The sequence below is a fragment of the Dipteris shenzhenensis genome, chromosome 12, assembly GCF_047967505.1.
Source record: "Dipteris shenzhenensis isolate YYH24624 ecotype China chromosome 12, Dip_SZ_1.0, whole genome shotgun sequence".
Lineage (NCBI taxonomy): Eukaryota > Viridiplantae > Streptophyta > Polypodiopsida > Gleicheniales > Dipteridaceae > Dipteris > Dipteris shenzhenensis.
Window position 1 is genome coordinate 8944125 of NC_141607.1, and position 15667 is coordinate 8959791.

At 46.1% G+C, this 15667-nt stretch overlaps 1 protein-coding gene across 4 annotated transcripts in view; it reads right to left on the bottom strand.

Moving 5' to 3' along the window:
• Positions 1-14491, bottom strand: part of LOC147895773 (putative protein phosphatase 2C 45) — a 91891-nt gene extending 77400 nt beyond the window's left edge. For all 4 annotated transcript variants that reach the window (XM_087382915.1, XM_087382914.1, XM_087382913.1 and 1 more), the window contains exons 1-5: positions 14446-14491; positions 14249-14357; positions 13410-13482; positions 11795-11929; positions 2348-2394 (exon numbers count right to left, since the gene is read on the bottom strand). In XM_087382915.1, the coding sequence (XP_087239041.1) occupies positions 2348-2394; positions 11795-11929; positions 13410-13482; positions 14249-14357; positions 14446-14481 (400 nt within the window). In that variant the 5' untranslated portion in view covers positions 14482-14491. The remainder of the gene's footprint in view (positions 1-2347; positions 2395-11794; positions 11930-13409; positions 13483-14248; positions 14358-14445) is intronic.
• Between the last annotated feature and the right edge of the window lie 1176 nt (positions 14492-15667).

Below are 15667 nucleotides of genomic sequence, written 5' to 3' on the forward strand. Positions count from 1 at the left end.
CCTGCCAATATTCAATAATGCACGCCCATACAATGTGACCAGGGCTCATCTATCTGCGGAGACTCGGGACATCCCAGCCTCACGTAGATCAACATTTGGTAACAAGATAGAATCATCGAGGTAATCCAAAAGTGATGCCTAGAGTGTACCTATCCTCGCGTTGAAGTCCCAACAAGGAGAGCTTTTCTGTGCTTCAAAAATCCATGATGTCCAAGTAGAGGGCGCTGTAGGCTCTAATGTGTCTCTGTGTTAAAAGCTATGTCTCAACCTATGTAAGACTCTGAGAAATTCCGTGGATCTGAACATAAGGTACCGTTGCAGTTCGAAACGCTGCAAGTTAGGGTCTCAGTACTCTAAATCTCATAGAATCCATCCCCCTGTGTAGGGAAGCTACTAGATGCCCGTCGAGGACCTATCAAGAGCCGCCCCTCTCAGACTACTGCCCATGCTTAAAGCGTAGAAGTGTAGAATACTATAGATCCGAGAGCACATAATATGCAAAGTACAAATAAAGGAGGCCATACCTCGGGCCTGAAGGCCCAATACAAAATAGGACTCAAGACTCTTGAGTCAAGTGCTGCCTTGGCATCCAACCTATCTACAAGTGCCTGAAAACGTGCGGTAAGTGTGCGCTGAAAGCTTGGAGGTGCGATCAGTCATTTTACAAAACTTTTTAGCATTGGAACTTGTGCAGCAGCTGCAATATTTGCAGGGCAACAATTAATGCCTCCGTTCGTTATTTTCAATAAATGATTCCGCACTTGGTCTAAGCCTCCATTGGTCAAGGCCACAGGGAGCAGCCATTGAGAGAAGGGGGGGCTGAGAGAAGTGGGCTGAGAGAAGAGGGGGAGAGTGGAGAGAAGGGGGGGCTGATAGAGTGGGGTCAAGCCTAGAACTTGAGTGGGCTGAGAAGACTCGAAAGAAGGAGGAGAAATTGGAGAGAAGGCATGGAGAGATGGGAGTTGAGAGAGTAGAAGGGAGTGGAGAGAAGGGGGCTGAGAGAGTAGAAGGGAGTGGAGAGAAGGGGGCTGAAAGAGTAGAAGGGAGTGGAGAAAGGAAGACTGAACTTTGAAGGATGAAGCAAGGGGATAGGAGGACGAATAGGACCTAGGCTGAAGCAAGGAGGGAGGCTGAAGCAAGGGAGAAGATGGAGGGAGAGTGGAGTAGATGGAGGGCTGGAGTAGATGGGAGGGAGGCTGGAGCAGCAAAGGCGGAGCAGTGCGGGAGTGGTGTGAGAAGAGAAGGCAGGAGAAAACACCGCCGCACGCCTGTTGGCCCTTTTTTATAGGGCCAAACCAGGAACGTGGGATTTAGGGCTGAAACACCAGCCGGAACGCGTTCCAGCAGTGCGGGAGTGGTGTGAGAAGAAGAGGCAGGAGAAAACACCACCACGCGCCTGTGGGCCCTTTTTGACAGGCCCAAACCCGGAACGTGGGACTTAGGGCTGGAACGCCAGCCGGAACGTGTTTCCCTGGTAACATGTCGCAAAGAGCGTTCCAGACACATTCCGGATGTTCCCTGGGTCTCTCCTTCCTAGAACGGCGTTCAAGGCGTTCCGGATGCCAGAACGCCGTTCCCTGGTAACTATGGGATGGGCCCTAGAGATCCACTCTTCAGAGCGTGAAACATAGCACAAAGCACTGGACTCTGTAATAAAGAGTATCATAATCAACGATCACAACATGATTTCCCTAAAGCTCACAGAAAGCAGACAAGACTCCTCACTTACCTACACTAGACAAAACTCTCACAATTTCCTGCTGAGTAGGATCTGCAACAGTAGGTTGGTCAAATGTTGCAATATTGTTCATAAATCCATAATTCCTGGGACCCTGGTTGCACAGGTGAATCTGGCTGTTCCAATCAGAATGTGGTTTGTGAATGTGAATCTATGGAGACCTTTCCGCCTTAATTGGGCCTGCTCTCGAAGTTAAGAGTTCACTCAAAACTCTTAGTTCAAAATTTTATTATTTTTCACTAGAAACGGCTCTCTACATTTTTACCCTCCAGTGGACAAAAATGCAGCCTGATTTTTATTGAAGCGGTCCTGGTGTACCATGGGACTACAATTTGAGGATTTTAAGGATTTAAAAATTACCCATGCAAGCAGTGCATAAAATGCATGCATTTATTTAAGTTCATGATTAATCAATAAATAACATATCCTACAGATTAAGGGGACAGAAGATTGACATTAAGCCAAAATGGCCAATGTTAAATTGATGCTCACAAATTCATTGACATTCAGAACAAAGTGCATGTGCTCATGATTTAGAGCAATTTTCCATTTGGTCAACCAGAAAGAATGGTTATTTCAAAAACAACAACTCAGAATAAGTAAACTTGCCTGCAAGATATTTTCTATAAAGAGGCCAGAAGTTGTTTTTCAACAGCCTGCAAAAAATAGACAAAATTTGGCATCATTGCTTTAAAAGGATAGGCTAATGTAAAGAAAACTTGAAGATTCATGTTAATTGACAAGTATCAAAAATAAGCACAGCTGCTAATATATTTTTTTGCAAAGTACCGCTGCTAATATTTAATTAAAATATCAAATGGTCAAACATATGAAGTAGAGTACTTCCATGAAAATATGCACCTGGAAAATCTAGTTGGACTCGATAAAAGAAAAGGTCCATATCCTGTATAAAAGGGAAGTATTGCCTCTAAAAAAACTTTAATCCCACGTGGCGTGCATGGTCCTCCTTCCGCATCACTGATATGAGCGGTCTCAGATGTGACCTGAAGAGAACTACTACTACTCCTGAGCCGATGTCTCTCCTCATCTCTCTCCTATGGGCTGACTCCAAGGTGTATCCTGTCACTTTGGGCAGCCCCCTCTCTACGCTCTCATGCGTCTCAGTCTAGAAAATCAAGTCTTTGTCGGTGTAGGTCTCTGAGAAACCCTCTGGGTCAGACCAGGGTGTACCAATACCGTTCCACACTGCCATACTCAAACCTATTTTGTGCTCTCATCTTGTCTGTCAAACACCATCATGTGCTGTCCACCTCCCCTTCCTCCCTTTCTTCCCTATCTGCCCTCTCTCAGATGATCACTTTGCCATCTCTATAGGCTGCCTATTTCCCTTCATGTCTTGCTGCCATCACCCGTACCATCCGCTCCCTCCCCGCACCATCCCCTCCCTCCTGGCGGCATCTCCTTTTATGGCTGCTATCCCAAAAGCTTGGGCCAGCTTCAGGAGTACTATCATGTGGAATGATTGCATACTCGATGATGTTGGCAGACCACCTGGTGCAGTGGTCTGGGTGGGAGAGAGGCCTGCCTCCCTGGTTTCATGAAGGATCTTCATAAATCTTCCAAATGATCACAGACTTCAGGCAGTAAGTCACCTAAGAGGAAGTGCAGCAAGAATCAAGCAGATTGATACAAGCATACCCTTGAATTGAGTTCTTCCACACGATAGGCCCCCCTCTCGCTTTTCTTGGTTAGGGGCGTTTACGAGATCAGGGGTTCCTCTTCAGGTCATTGGACTTCACGGATCAAACAGGGATGCCTTGATTTTTTATGTTCATGCTAGGGGTAGGCTGTCTAGATCTACAGAAAATATACTCATGCATTTTCCATATCAGCCTGTCAAGGTTGTGGGCTTTGTGGAGATGTGTTTCATTGATTCAGAATGGCATTTGACCCCAACCCAGACCTCATTCCCTTGGGTTCACGGAGGATTTGGCTCTATGGAGGTGTCCCCACAAAATTCTTGCAGTTGGATCCCGGGGAGGGAATGGATTAATGCAGGGCACCGAGAGAAGAGTCTCCTCTTCTTTCGATACATGGTTAGTAATGCGAGGAAATTTCAGCTTAGCCTTAGAGAGACCCACTAGAGCTCCGCATTGGAAGAGACTCTGGCAATTCCTCAAGAATAGGAAATCACTCTCTTCTTTTGGCTTTCCATTAATGGTGGGATCGCAATGAATCAATGGAGACCAAAGTTTGGGGCAGACTCCACTTGCACTCGTTGCCTTCCGCTGAAGAGTCCATTCAGCACTGTTTATGAGACTGTAGACAAGCAAAAATCATTTGAAAAGGGATCGCTAGATTATTGTGCACTTTTAGTCGTTCTACTTTCTTCATGACCTAGGGATTTGTAGCTTGGCTTTCTCTCTCCGGACCTCAGGTTTCTACAAGAGACATGACTCCTCTTGGGCTATTTTAGTTCGACAACATCTCATTGAGTCATTCTCCCTGGATGGCATTCCATATCATCTATATACACCACCAAATTCTTCTATAAACACTTCTTTGCGAGCATAATAGAGTGGCATATTTGGAGATCTAGATGCACAGAGTCTTCAATGGTTCCCAAGTCCATCCAACACATACATTGGCCAGTATTTGAGACAAGTAGGAAGGAGACGGCTGCTATTTAAACCAATATGCAGAGTTCACATAGCAAATAACAGAGGGAAAGGAGAAGATTTTAGAGTGGAAAGAAGTGGTAAAGAAAGGTGCATCGGCCCTGAAGAAGGCATTCATCTCCGATGCCTTAAAAATGGAGCAGCAAGGTCATTATCTGAGAGAGGACAAGAAGAGGAGGAAAGAGAGATGGAGACAGCACATGAAGGTGTCAAGGACATGGGGTAGGGGGATGCACCAATTGAAGATAGTGGTATGGAACTGCAATGGCACCCTATGGTCTGATCCACGGGGCTTCTTGGAGACTTACACCGACAAGGAGATGATATTCTACACTGAAACACATGAGAGTCCAGAGAGAGGACTACCCATAGTCACCGGATACACTTGGGAGTAAGCCTACATACAAAAGACAAGAAGGGATAGTGGGGTACGAGGTTCTAGAGGGGTAGTACTTCTTTTTAAATCACATCTGAGACCGCTTATCTTTGTGATGCGGAAGGAGAAGAATGCGCGACATCGGTGGGTGCGATTCCTGGCCACCTAATACACGACCTCTCCTTATTGCAGTATGTTATTTTCCCCCAAACACATCATCATATATGCATGAGGTCACAACAGAGGATCGTAGCCCATATGAGACGATATATGATGATATCATGGAGTTGTCCAGGTAGGGAGAGGTACTCCTCCTAGGTGACTTCAATGCATGCGCAGGGGACAGACAGGTGAAATTACTTGATTTTGAGTCAGACCCCCTCAGAGTGCCAAAGATGGACCCAGCAGAGCTCAGGATAGTGAGACATTCGGAGGATGCACCACATGTGACAGTGTATGGGTGACATCTATTGGAGATGGAAGCAGTACACGACCTGATCATATACAACGGTCTTCAGTGATGCCCATTGTCCAGAGGGTTTACCTGTTTTCCGCACAAAGAAGGCACTAGCATTGTAGACTACTTGTTGACTGCACTATTAGACACAGTACATGATCCCCAGGTCCGAGTACAGTTCATCATGCTCTTGATGCAATATACATGAGCCACTTATCCCGCGGCTAGCAACCTCCTTTGAAGATGATGCAGACCTCGCTCATACCTCAGACACACTGGTATCAGTCATCCATGATGCTGCTACTAGATTATTCCCGAAGACCAGGTCTACAGTACACTCTTCAATTGGGAAGATGCCACAAAACCCATTGGTTTGGCGATGAGTGCCGGGAGATAAGATCCCACCTATACGGGAGCAGGCCTTGGGACACTTGACAAGGTTTGAGGCATGTCGGATTTCATGACGTCGTTCCTTTCACATGGGATGGATAAGGTGATTCGATCTTTTCGTGGAGGTGATCCCACCTTTGCATGGAGACTCCTATCCAATGGGAAGCCATCTATTCCCATCCCCCACCTGTGTGGCACACCTATGCAACATCCCTCTTTGACGTCCCAGCTCAGGCACCACCACCTGATATGCCTGCCGTCCCCAGGCCAACCACTTGCATTTTATTCACTGCATAGAATGTAGCAGCTGCACTACACTGGCCCACAACCGGAGAGCCCAAGTCCATGAGAGGCTATGGACTCAAGACTTCGCACATGGACAAGAGGTCTTGGCCCCAATCCTAGCACAGATGTTCAACAATGCTGTCACGGGCTTCCTCCCTACTTGGAGCACCACCACCATTGTGCCGATACACAAAGGAGGAGATCCCATGGATACTGGGAACTATTGCACTCTCATGACTAGTCATATACTGGCCAAGATTTGTGGATCAAAACTAGAGAGAGAGAGATCAGCTCCTACAAAGAGACACACCAGCCACGAGCATTGGGACAGGTTGGTTTCTAGCAAACAGCATTCCACTCTTGATTTTATCTTCACTCTGCAATCATCAAGGAGGCGAGATCAAGATCCTAAACAATCAACGCCTGCTTCCTAGATTTTCGGAAGGCCTTCAACACAGTCCCATGATCTCACCTAATTAGGCGACTTCAAGAGATGTAGATTCCAAGAGTGATGATTTGGGGGGGGGTTGAGTCTGTACAAGTCACTCACAAGGAAAGTGCATGCCCCAAGAGGCCTGTCAAATTGGGTTGAGAGCATGATAGAAGTGAAGCAGGGATGCCCCCTCTCACTGGCACTATTTGGGCTCTATATTGATGAGATCACAACTTTCATTGACCACCTAGGAGGTGAGGAATTGTTGCTGGCCGCTTTGATAATACGAATACTGTCATATGGAGATGACATAGTCCTTCTATCCTCCTCAACAGTAGGCTTACGAAGACACTTAGATGCCCAAGAGGTGTTTTGTAGAGAGAGATTTCGCAGTCAACCTTGGAAAACCAAGGTTACGATTTTCAACACCTCAGGGGTAGTACTTCACTAACGACACAGCTTCACTTACCAAGGGGAGCCAATGGAGATTGTACAATCTTACAACTACCTAGGGGCACTCTTTGTGGGGCCAATCTTCACGATGACCCACGCAACTAGGCACGGCTATCAAGGACTAAGTGGCAGCGTTTCAAGAGGCTGCAGGTGACTATGGCATCCCAGATGATTCAGAGCAAGCCTCAGTCCCCCACCAGATCATACAGGCAGAGTTTGCAATGACACCACTCGAGATCGAAGCCATCATCCAAACTGTCACTTATCTTCATAGGGTCTGGCCCTTACCTAGAGGGAAACCACCGAGGGTGGCACTATAGTTATCTATACAACTAGCTAAAAGCGGGGTTCGCATGGCTTGGTACACATGCATTTCAAGATGGTCTGGCAGCCAGGGTATTCAGATACCATCTCCCCCCCTTTCAATATAGCTTGGATGCCCATGATCCCTTGGTCCAACGCGATGAGATCAACCATATTATACGGTTGGACCTACTCCAACTCTATACATTACGGAGAGAGGGGGGGAGGGCCCGAAGTTTACACCAAGATCCAGTTCTACTGCGACCACTTCTTGAGAGTGTCAAGGATGGAGTGATCATCACACCTCAGTACCTACAGGACAGGCGAGTCTCACAGGGCCTCAGGATTGCCACCATCAGACAGATGCGGGTCTCATCCCATCAACTAAGGATCGAGGCAAGGAGAGAAACAGGTACACTTAGAGAGCAGTGGATTTGCAAACTATGCACTTTGGGAGAGATAGAGACAGAGGAGCATTTCCTATATACTTGCTCAGTTTGCTATGAAATCCAAGACGGTATCACTGGCTCTTTTACGAGGGACACGGTTGTGGGCCTCTCTCCTAGCTGATTCACTTCCAAGGGCAGGTCTGCATTGGCCTCTATCTGATGGAGATGCTATGACATAGAGCAGTACTGCGTCAAATTAGACAGCAGTAGGGGACAGTACCGCAGGAGATAGGGATGAATCGAGCTTAGCAGCACGTCACAGATTAGTACACATTCAAATCTGCCCCTGTGAATGGCAGAGTAGAGGAGGAGGAGATAGATGACATGAGGGGCAGCATGGGTCAATGGGATGAGACGACAACGAGGAGGGATCAGCCAGAGGCACACGAGCCACGCACGATGCAGCAACAGACAAGAGCACGTACGATGGAGGTCCAGCCCATCACAGCTCTACTCAGAGGAGACCATCTGACCAAAGTTGTCGCTCTAGATATGGCCCACCAGATACAAAGATAACAGAGACCACGACCCCCGCAACAATGAGAGATGACTCAGCAGACATAGATACAAGATACTTTTGCAGCTCACAGGAGAGCCAACTAGCTATGAGATTGAGTATTAGCTTCTAGCTTTGAGTTTGCACTTAGTTTAGTATAGTACTCAGCAAAGGGTCTTAATGAGCCCTGTGCCTCAGCTCACAGTGGCTTGTATGAGTAAGAGTTACTCTAATATTGTACTACCCGCAAGGCCTCCGGGGGACAGTAATACATCTCGATTCGGATTTCGATTGGGCAGTTCCGGGTCTCGTCACACCACCTCCATATGGAGAGTGGTTGAGTTGAGGGGATACCCAAAGAGGGCCGCATCTGTACCTTGTGCGACTCCGGGGAGACCCAGTCAGCGAATAATTTCACTTTCAGGTGCCTGGAATACTATGAGATCAGAGGCCGATACCACTGACTTTTTAGAGATGGCTTCATCCCTCTACCCAGTCTCCTATCCTACCCAGACCAGAGATGCTTTGCAGCCTTCATTCATGAGGCCATATGACACAAGGAGTGGTTGCTCAGGGCACGCATGGGAGATCCTGACAGACACCTAGACTCCACTCAGAGCATGATCACTGAGTTTAAAAGCTAGACAGTACTGACCAGCAGGACTAAAGGAGGCAGCAACTGTGGGGGGACCCGAGCAAGATTCAGAGACACGCTAGACTCGGCAATGCACTGAGGCACAGATCACACTAGGGGACCTCACTGCCATGCTCACTAGGTCAAACGCACAACCTAGAGGTGTGACCATGGCACTTGTTCGCCGCAAAGCTACAGCCAGGAGACTTCAGCAGGCTGTACATGTCGACGGCCACCACCGCCCTATCACATGGTTTCTGCCACCACCGCAGCCTCACACCCCGATGACCCCCTCCTAGGGCTGGCGCTCTCACTGGCTTCTACTCTCCTTTTGTGCACCGATGCCATTATGGGCAGAACTATGGGTTATGAATGTTATATTCGTCGTAGGTGTTGATGTCAGTTTAGTGGCTTCACCCATCAATTCATTGTATCAGTTTCTTTCAGTCTCATAGACCCTTTTTGGTCTTCCGAAGACTTCTAATAGACCATAAGAGCAAGATCATTTGCACAGGATGGGGGACAGATATAAGGAAGTGGTTCAGCAGATGGAATGTAGACTCATACCTGACTATGCCACCTGCAAGAATTGATATCCAAGAGTTTCAGAGGTCCCTACTGAGCACTCTACAGACTCAATGGCTAACAACAAAGAAGAGGGTGAAGCTGGAGTATTACCAAGATCACATCAACCCCACATGTTGGTCCACATATATGACAAAAGAGGCCCCTGCTCAGGCATACATCAGCACTTCCATCCCCTTGCTCTATCGCAGAAATATTGCTAGATTCCGGACTAGATCTCACATGCTTGCAATTGAGAAAGGAGCGTGGTTGAATCTTCCGCGACATGCCAAAATATGCAGATTTTGTGACTCTCAAACAGTGGAGACAGAGGCACATATAGCTCTACAGTGTCCCAGTTATGCACACATTAGGGAGGACTACCGGAAGTTACTGGGAGACTCCACACAGTTAACATCAGTCCTTTCCACTGCCTCGCCGGCAGCATTAGGATCTTTTGTTACCCGCCTCTTTTTGTACCGTCAAGAACTTGAAAATTCTTGACCCCTCCACACCGGAGGAGACTTTTCTTGTACACCGTTCGGGTCCCATGGGTCGTTTTCGGCCCCCCGTGGACGATAATAATTTCTACTTCTACTTCTCTCTCAGCTAGGTATGGAGATAAACGTAGGCATAGAGCAAATCATGCCTCTAGCACACCATCGCATGGACATGGACTACTCACTATCCAAGCCTCCTTCGAAAACTCGAAAGTCCACAGTTGTTACATAGGCTTCCACGCATAGGAAGGCCTTGTTTGCCACCATAATTGGACCATGGTGAGTTGGAATGTGATCAAGCACAATAGCAGCAACAGCAGCTAATACTTTGTTAGGAGTTATAGAGGGCTATGGTGGGGGTCGTAGTTATCCTCTTGATTTAGGAGCACGTGTTCTCAAAAGCGAACATTAAATAACGGTGTCACCTACTCCCAAGGAGAGGTCTTGAGGTGTGGTCCCCTAACAGGAGGAGCTAATGTACTCAGAGTTTGTAGATGACATGGCACTCTCGTGAACGGCACAATGGAGAGCCTAGAGGGGGTTTGTTTGGCATCTAGGGCTAGGATCAACAGGACCAGATCAGTCAGCTTCTTCACGGTGACTAAGGAGGTTTAGGGGATCCTGGATTGGGGGCATACTTGGCTTCCATTGGATTTTGCAAGGGTAGACAGCACGGTACTTAGGCGTCAAGTGAGCATTGGCATCTCAACAGAGGGTAGACAGCAAGGTACTTAGGCAGTCAGGTGAGCATTGGCATCTCAAAAGAGTAGCAGATTGCCCCCATGCGAGAGTGTGCAATGCAAGCTTTTGTATTGCAGCTCGACCAAACTCTCCCTAGCGACGGAGCCCTCCCTTAAAGCCAACCAAATCCTCGTGGCCATGGCCTGGTACATAGCCTTGTGTTAATGTTTTCATAGGAGATGCATGGACAGCTCATGCACTTAGTGCACAATTTCGTGTGGTGGGCACAAGGAACACTGGAGCCAGGGTCACTTGGCAAACGATGATCCTACCCTAGGCAGAGGGAGGACTTGGCATCATCTACGGGGAGATGCAAAGCAGGGCCCTTTTGGGCAAGTTGTTAGTGCAGGGTCTTACTCTGGGCTAGGAGCCTTGGAAGCTCTTGCTCCAGAGGGGGCTTCTAAGAACACACCCCACACAAGGAGTCGGCAGCAGTCCCACAAGTGGACTTTTCAAAGGCTCCCCTCATGCAAAAGGGCTCACACCTCATGAGTCTTCATAGAGTTTGGCAAAGCTTGTCTAGAGGACTCATTTTGGCCAGCCCTTAGTGCCATGAGGAGTTTGAGAGCGACAACCACTCCTGTGGCACCCAGAGGTTCGAGATTAGGAGTGGTTCATGCTGGGGCAGTGGATGCACACACTGGTTGGGCACAGTGGGATAATCGCACAGCCAGTTCATTCGGAACATGGAGCACCTTCCACGTCGAGACGGAGGCATGAGCGAGAGCCCTCTCTCATCTGTAAGGTGAGCAGTGACATTATTTTAGTGAAGATATAGAGTAAACGATACAAGAGAGGTCTTGGAGATTTGCTACAAAGACAAACTCAGATCCACCCTTGAGGGACAAGATTCATACTCCACCAAGAAAATTCACTTGAAGATACTTGTAAGAGAGGCTAGAAAGTTCAGCAACATTCAATGAAGTAAAGTTTCAGCCTAAGGGAGTACATTTTATAGGAAAGAGAAGAAGAGGCGTTTATGAAGCTCTCGAGTGAGTTAGCAATCTGTGTGCACATGGATTTGTGTGGGTGGATCGGGAAGTTCGGACATCCAGCAAATTGAAGAATAGTGATTCACCCCAATGTATCACAATTTTTGGTGATCATAGCATGAACATTACTTCCTACATTAGTACACTGAGGAAAATTCCTAACAAAGCATCGGTCAAAGGTATGAAATCCTATCTTCAATGGAGGCTCAACAAGAGCTTATAGTCGTAAGCATATCTTCTCAGACGAGATATGCACATCTGTTGTATGTAGTATTTGAATAAAGAGTATACATTACTAATTAGAGACTGATCACAGTTTACCCATCATAAGAAAGAGAACTCACTCGGCAACAGCTATTCCACCATGGCCATCAAACACTCCAAAAAATGAGGGATTGAAGCCCTTTTGATCAATGACGACACTATAAGTATCCTCCATAGTAGGCCTGCCCGTTCCTTGCACTGCAGCTGCTCCAAAACTAGCCACAAAGACAAACCGGAGCAGGAAAGAAAATGCACTTCAGTCCTGATAGACAAGATTCTGATGATAAAACTCCAACCATCAACATATACAATGCCATAAGTAACCTAGAAAATGAGCATCGCGACAAGATCTACCAAATTTAAGCCAACTCCGATAGGTCCTTGGATGAGAAAATGCAATCATCACAATTTACTAGAACGGAGAGCCACAGTGCTACACAAGAATCGTTGTTCATAACTGACCAGATTTGAAGGATAGCATAATAACAAAGATGAAGTCGAGTGCAAAGTTCTTAGACAAAGTTGGCAGCTTGCAACCACACAAAAATTTGACGCACCATGTTCCTCTCGTTACCTTCTGTGGTTTATATGCAACTGAAGTTTTAAAGACTAGTCTGTAGTGGCTGTTTCAAAGCTAAAGAAAATAACATCAACCTCACTAGCCTTCAAAGAGTCAAAATGCATCAGATTTCAAAACCGAAAATGGGGTTATAACTCCGTGCTGTTTAAGAAGTAACTCAGAATCCAAAAGGTCCAAGGTTCGTTCCTGCCATTGTAATAGATTTTAGCACGCCTCTTCTTTGGAATTATGATTTTTCTGCTGAAGGTCTAGTTTTTTTCTCCCCCTTCAAAATCCATTCATAATGCCCAGCAGAGGAATAAGTTATTGAGGCATTCGATTTCTATTGAGTGAAACAAAAGGATGGCAAACCATAGTTAAGTCAATAAGCTTGCCAGAAGTACGAAGTGACGCAGGTGGCATAAAATGTTAGATAGGTCATTTAATTAATGCATGTCTTTGACTGGACAAAACGGTAAAGATGCCAAGCTTACACTATTTCTAGCCTTAAAAAGGCCTATCAACACATCACATCTATTGAAGTAGCACCCTTATGTAAACAATCGCAGACAACAAACTCCGGAGGTGAAGGGCAGACTCAGGTGCGACAAAGGCTAGCAGTCAAGAAGAAGGGTAATCCCATTCTCTTCATTCAACTACAACTGCTTGTGAAAACTATTTATTTAAAAAATTAGGTTTGCTAGATTGTGTACTCTCCGTCCAATTGGCAACCACAAAGAGACTGACGTTCTTGATCAATAAAATGCTATTGTCAATCTTTCATGATCTCGTACACAAGTAGTAAAATTTATCACACCCCAAGCTCATAATCCAGCTTTACAATCCAATAAAGTAATATACTTATGTCTCGACATGCAGGGTTTTGAGCACCTAATGCCCTGCATAATTATCCAGGTTCAGTGCATTTGGACTCTCTGGCCACATTCCCCATTGCATTGGGAATCTAGTAAACATTATATTCCCAATAAAAATATTTTCTGCATATATATATATAGATATATACATATACAGGATACCCAATTGCAGAAATATATGGCCGCAAGTCGACGAATATGGTATTGAGTGAAGGTAATAGTGAAAGCACCTGTGACCTTTGACAATATGTTTTCCAGTACCTCTTTTCTAGAAGTACAGCACAGTTTATTGCACACAACCGCCTTGAAGTTGTTCCAGTCGAATGAGAGAGAACTAGTCACAGAACAATCCAATTTATAATGAGTACACCTCGACATTTACAACTTAAAGTTAAAGAGAGTTTGGTTTAACACTCAAGTAAAAAATTCCTAGCATTAAAGATAAGATCATTAAGACTGGATCAGCATTCGTCCAATGAACACAATATCGAGAGCTTTGTTATTGAAGATAACAAGGACGAAGATGGCACAAGAAAAAGATCACCCTATCTAGTAAATAAAGAACCCAAATGGAAATTCTGGGACGATGGATTAATATGTACTTGTTATCACAGTCCAGTTTATTATAAGTGTCACTGTCATTGCAACTTATAAAGGCTGTTGCAATCGATTCATTAGCAACCCCTAGATCAGGAAGGGCGGACGTGATGATGACTGTGCAAGTGACCACGTCCTGAGGTCTACTTGACCCTGTTATATCACCCGCTTGAATTAAAAGTAAGGGAGTACCATGGCTTCATGGCATTAAATTGTATCGAAAAGAACATGCCAGATAAGAAACATAAAAAATTTGTAACCGACAGCAGCCCCTTCACAAAGAAAGAGGGGGCCACGTGACAATGCCAGAACCAGCGACTTCGGATTCCATCCCGCAACGATATTTACAGTGAGCTATGAGTTTCGTAGAATAGCAGGACAAGAACATGGAAAACACTAGATTGGTTCTCAGGACGTTTCAAACGTCCACTTATCGAGCTTTATGGGGACTACTAACGGTAGACTTGCAACTTCGAATACTGATAAGCTAAAGAGACCCTTACCCTTCATTGCAGATTCCTTTTTCCAGAAATCGCCATTGGATCCAGAACGAAAAGGTGAGCCATAGCGCATTGTCCCTGCATTGGAGCTGGCGGAAGGAGAACACCCATTCTGCAGCAAAAGAGGAACAAGTCTTAGGAATGCAATTGAAAGAAGAAAGTCGTGAAGAAGGAAGAGGACGCATGCGACCACTGCTGACCTGCGCGTAGAGAGGAGCGGTCGTGGCCATTGCCATTACGCCCCAATGGAAGGCATGCGTTATCCTCGTTATCTACTTATATGCAGCTCATGTCGTCAATTCATGGCCCACCTCTAAGGGCACGATACAATTTTTGTCAAAGCTAAAATTCCTATGTTTTTGAAATTTAGTTGACCAGTCATTTTGTAGTCCTTCCTTGCATGCACGTGCACGTAGTATAGGTCGTTTGGAGTACACGCGTTGCCTCCCCGTTCATGAATGGTCGTGCAACTGATTGACTGTTAAGCGCCTATGCATGCATCACTTCTCCCTATTGGACGTTGGCTTCGGAGTAGTCATGGGTTAGCCTTTTGTGATGAACATAGATCTCGAGAGGCAAGTGACGATTGCGCTCCAGCAATGCTGCCCTTACAGGGCCCTCTTGGGAGCGTTTTGGACCGTTTAACATTGGCGTTGCCCCTCTACCGAGCCTTCTGGGCTGTTTGCTATCGATGTTATTCGTCATCGGCTCAGGCTTGGACACTCATGCACCTTACATGGAATACATATACATTGACTTGAGATATGTTCAGATTGCTTGTTGGCTTACTGTGATGTCGTCTTTTCTCCCTACAATTAAATTTGTGAATTGGAATAAAAGTTTTCCTTGTATCATGAAGTTTCTATTTACACTTTTAATGAAAACGGTTTATGATATCATGTTACATTAAAATGTTTTCTTGGAACCATGAAGGATGCTACAAGAATTGGAAATAGTTAACAGATGTGCACAAACATAAGAATGCCGTATCTGCTTTATGCATTTCTCGCTTGCACATTCACTTTCAATGAATCCTTGGGTTAGTATGCATCCAACCACATTAAGAAGTGAATAGTGGAGCCCTCAGGATCATGCCACGTATGCAGAGTCTTCATAGAGACTACACCTGGGGGATGGTGGCTTGGTTGACAGAGGGAGGACATGCGTTTCAGATTGATGAGATCTCCCCAACCTACCAGATATAGGGTCAGAGCATCCACAGGATCGCACTCCACGAGGCAGTCCCCCCTAATAGTCTAGCTCCTCCTCCTCCTAAGGAGGACAGTGTCTGGGAGGTGGTAGCCAGTATCACGGCTTGGAACATTTGGGTGGCTCGCTACTGCAGTCTTGTGATGGGTGAGCACTAGGTTCCACCCACGGCTATCCTAGTTGCCATATGGCAAGACATCATTTACACTCTAC